The following is a 4869-nucleotide window of genomic DNA, read 5'->3' as shown; positions in this document are numbered from 1 at the left end:
GTGTGTGTGTGTGGTGTGTGTGTGTGTGTGTGTGTGTGTGTGTGGTCATCATCCTAATGAATATTTGGGACCCCTTCCCCCTCCCTCTCAGAGCAAGGCCCATTAGAATTCAATGGAGACCTGTGGGTGTGTACGTAGGGGACATTCCCAGGTCAGTTGACAGTGAACTGGACGCTAGGCTGGCATTTGACCTCAGCGTGTCCAATGTCTTTGTTTTCAAATGCTTTTTCAAAACTGTGGCTAACATTATCTGCAATGCACATTGTAGTGGATATTTGCTGTTTGTGTAATGTTGATAATTGTTATGCATTATCAATTGTGGCTACACCTCCTCTCATCCTATAATTATAATTTTAGCTCACCCAGTTATCTTGATTTTGACCTTATTGTGAACACAATTCGACGAAACAAAACATTTTGTTGACCAAGCTTCACAAACACTTGATAAAAAAGTGTGTCAATTAATTAGTTAATTAATACAAAGATATTGGAAAGCTAGTTTAATCTTGACATATCCCACTCCTCACCCTGGCAGGCTCCGGTGCGTATGTTGGGGATGAAGCCTCGGCGGCATGGCTGTGGCTGGGCCGGGCACATCTCGCAGGGGTGTCCCCAGGCACGCCCCACCGTGGCACAAGCACAGGGTCTTGGTGCACACGATGCCACTCACCTGGCCCTGGCACATCTGGTTGCTGACCTTGGTGAAGCAAGGGCCTGTCCTGTAGTCTGGGAGAGAGCAAGGGGATTCCATTAGAAGCAATAGAAGTAGTTGGTAGTTACAGTGCACATTCGGAAAGTATTCAAACCCAACATTTTGTTACGTTACAGACTTATTCTAAAATGGATTACATCGTTTTCCCCCCTCATTAAGCTAACCATAATACCCCATAATGACAAAGCAAAAACAGGTTTTTAGAAATGTTTGCAAATGTATAAAAAATATCAAACAGAAATATCACATTTACATAAGTATTCAGACCCTTTACTCAGTACTTTGTTGAAGCACCTTTGGCAATGATTACAGCCTCGAGTCTTCTTGGGTATGACGCTACAAGCTTGGCACACCTGTATTTGGGGTGTTCAGTCTCTCTCAAATAGACCTGTATTTGGGGTTCATGTCCGGCCTATGGCTGGGCCACTCAAGGACATTCAGAGACTTGTCCCGAAGCCACTCCTGCGTTGTCTTGTGCGTGGGGGAGGTGGGCGGCGTGGGGGGGATGTGGGTTCCCCCTCTCGCACTAGGCCTCCCTGTCTCTCCCAAAAGCTTAGCAAGCACTCTTCTCTCTTTTCTTCTTCCTACGTAATCATTATCAAAACAGGCACTTGATAACATATATCCACCAATTTTAGAATGACGTACTTAAGTGCTTCAACGTTGAGTGTATCACTCGACATTTCGAACCCTCAACTTAGCACATACCGACAACGGTTAGAATGTACATTTACAGACAGGGAAAATAATATAAACAGTATGTACTGACTTGTATATGTACTTAGATATTACTGTTTCTCTCATTATGGCGCTCCCCGTCTGGCGCTGAGTGCAGGTCTAAACATAGTGCTACTTCATTACAGGCCCAAACCATTTGAACTGAATTATAAACATTTACAAAGAAGGGCTGTGGCCAACTGGGACAGAGTGAGTAAGTGAGTAACTGAGTGAGTGAGAGTGAGTGTGTGTGTGAGTGTGTGAGTGAGAGTGAGTGAGAAGAGCTGTTGATCCATACAGGATGTTAGACACAGGCCAAACATCTATCARATTAGAGTGGATTAGATCATGCACAGGCAGTTCCATTTAGATGACCAAGGGCCCCAGCCAATTCAGAGTTGGATAAGGGAGGACAAATTGGTCATTGACGTCAATGTGAGCGGAAATTCCAGTTAAGCGTCCAGATTTAGTGAGAATACGGGCCTATATGGACAGTCAAGTCAGTATGACACATGTTACAGTACTAAATATAGTATCTTTATATCATGAAACGTTACTGTGGCAGTACTACAGTGACGTAGTAGCAGATGATGCACGTCCCAACAGACCTTTTGAACCAAATGTGGATATTGACAGATAGTTAAAAGAGGAATAGGTCAAAGTGAATAATCATGTGTTSACTTTTGATAGGCCAATTTTGATAGGCTAATTTTGATAGGTCAATTTTGATAAGCTATTTTTGCTCTTCTGTTTTGCTTATCTCCAGCAGGTTTTGATGTTAAGTTGCTAGCAAAGAACTAGTCTCTTTCATGGTGTATATAGCAAGTAAATAGGAGGCTCGTTTAAGGTAATTGACGGTCAAGTTAAGCTATTTATAAAGGATTTGTTTTTATTTCAGGGTTGAGAGCTGTGCATTTTGGCTGCACCTCGACTGTAGGCTGCACCTCGACTGTAGGTCATTTGAGCACTCTTTTCCTCAGTAGAAATGTTACATCTAGACGCTTTAAGCCCAGTGTGTACATTTACATTGACAATGACCACACACACAAACACCAATGAGACTATAAACACAGACGCAAACAACTGTTTTTTTCTCCAGTGACACCCAGGAGCAGTTGTGACTACATCTTTTTCTAATTCAGACAACATGGAGTAATCTCATCAAACAAGCTTGGTCTAAGATAAACAGCTAATTTAGCCTCGTGTTTTTGAGTTTGAGGACAAATTCAAATCAGAAGGATTAAAGGGGCATTCTGGCATTTAGACAACAACAAAATGGATACCCCAGGGCTTCCCGAGTGGCGCAGCAGTCTAAAGGCGTCACTACAGACCTGGGTTCAATCCCGGGCTGTGTCACAGCCGACCTGGAGACCCATGAGGTGTTGCACAATTGGCCCAGCGTTGTCTGGGTTGGGGGGGGTTCGGCTGGCCGGGATGATCTTGTCCCATCGCGCTCTAGTGGCAGGCCAGGCGCATGCTCGCTGGGTTAAGCGCGCAGTGCGGCTTGGAAGGACGCATAGCTCTCTTCCGAGTTGCAGCGATGGGATAAGACTGTAACTACCAATTTGTAAAAAAAGTGGTAAAATATAAACTCAGCAAAAAAAGAAATGTCCTCTCACTGTCAACTGTGTTTATTTTCAGCAAACGTATCATGTGTAAATATTTGTATGAACATAACACGATTCAACAACTGAGACATAAACTGAACAAGTTCCACAGACATGTGACTAACAGAAATTGAACAATGTGTCCCTGAACAAAGGGGGGTCAAAATCAAAAGTAACAGTCAGTATCTGGTGTGGCCACCAGCTGCATTAAGTACTGCAGTGCATCTCCTCATGGACTGCACCAGATTTGCCCGTTCTTGCTGTGAGATGTTCCCCACTCTTCCACCAAGGCACCTGCAAGTTCCGGACATTTCTGGGGGAATGGCCCTAGCCTTCACCCTCCGATTCAACAGGTCCCAGACGTGCTCAATGGGATTGAGATGCAGGCTATTCGCTGGCCATGGCAGAACACTGACATTCCTGTCCTGCAGGAAATCACGCACAGAACGAGCAGTATGCCTGGTGGCATTGTCATGCTGGAGGGTCATGCATGATGAGCCTCCAGGAAGGGTACCACATGAGGGAGGGGAATGTCTTCCCTGTAATGCACAGCGTTGAGATTGACTGCAATGAAAACAAGCTCAGTCCGATGATGCTGTGACACACCGCCCCAGACATGACGACCCTCCACCTCCAAATCGATCCCACTCCAGAGTACAGGCCTCGGTGTAACGCTCATTCCTTTGACGATAAATGCGAATCCGACCATCACCCTGGTGAGACACAACCGCGACTTGTCAGTGAAGAGCACTTTTTGCCAGTCTGTCTGGTCCAGCGACTGTGGGTTTGTGCCCATAGGCGAGGTTGTTGCCGGTGATGTCTGTTGACGACCTGCCTTACAACAGGCCTACAAGCCCTCAGTCCAGCCTCTCTCAGCCTATTGAGGACAGCCTGAGCACTGATGGAGGGATTGTGTGTTCCTGGTGTAACTCGGGGAGTTGTTGTTGCCATCCTGTACCTGTCCCGCTGGTGTGATGTTCGGATGTACCGATCCTGTGCAGGTGTTGTTACATGTGGTCAGCCTCTGCGAGGATGATCAGCTGTCCGTCCTGTCTCCCTGTAGCGGCTGTCTTAGGCTTCTTACAGTACGGACATTGCAATTTATTGTCCTGGCCACATCTGCAGTCCTCATGCCTCCTTGCAGGATGCCTAAGGCACGTTCACGCAGATGAGCAGGGACCCTGGGCATCTTTCTTTTGGTATTTTTCAGAGTCAGTAGAAAGGTCTCTAAGTTTTCATAACTGTATCTTAATTGCCTACCGTCTGTAAGCTGTTAGTGTCTTAACGACCGTTCCACAGGTGCATGTTCATTAATTGTGAAACAGTGTTAAAACCCTTTGCAATGAAGATCTGTGAAGTTATTTGGAATTTTACGAATTATCTTTGAAAGACCGGGTCCTGAAAAAAAGGACATTTCTTTTTGCTGAGTTTATATAGTAATAGTGGATACCCATAACTTCTTTTGTAAACAGCTGAGGGATGAGGCTGGAGAAATGTAACCACTCTCAAATTCATAGACAGAGCTATGGATACAAGGACTGGCCATCCAGGATATCAAAATTATAGTTTTATCCATGTTTTGAGGCTTTGCTGCATTTGTTTACAATTACATTGTTTACAAACAACGGCGTAAAACAAAGCCTATATTGTAGGTTCTGATGCGGTACGACTGTTGAACTCAGCTCATTGGGAATTACTAAGATATATTCTTCAAAATCAATGGGTATACTGCATGGTAGCGTCCATACGGGACTAACCCTAACCCTATCATCAACAGGAGTCCATATGGGACTAACCCTATCATCAACAGGAGTCCATACAGGACTAACCCTA

The 4869-nt window shown here is 45.0% G+C and overlaps 1 protein-coding gene across 1 annotated transcript in view; it reads right to left on the bottom strand.

The window, feature by feature from the left end:
• Nucleotides 1–523: 523 nt before the first annotated feature.
• The window catches only part of LOC111960927 (fibrillin-2-like), a 45476-nt gene continuing 41130 nt past the window's right edge, over nt 524–4869 (bottom strand). Inside the window, exon 6 of the mRNA XM_023983085.1 lies at nt 524–726. Coding sequence (XP_023838853.1) covers nt 524–726 — 203 coding nt within the window. The remainder of the gene's footprint in view (nt 727–4869) is intronic.

The sequence above is a fragment of the Salvelinus sp. IW2-2015 genome, linkage group LG4q.1:29 (assembly GCF_002910315.2).
Source record: "Salvelinus sp. IW2-2015 linkage group LG4q.1:29, ASM291031v2, whole genome shotgun sequence".
Lineage (NCBI taxonomy): Eukaryota > Metazoa > Chordata > Actinopteri > Salmoniformes > Salmonidae > Salvelinus > Salvelinus sp. IW2-2015.
Note: the sequence above shows the minus strand (reverse complement) of the source record. Positions and strands in the feature narration are given on the sequence as shown.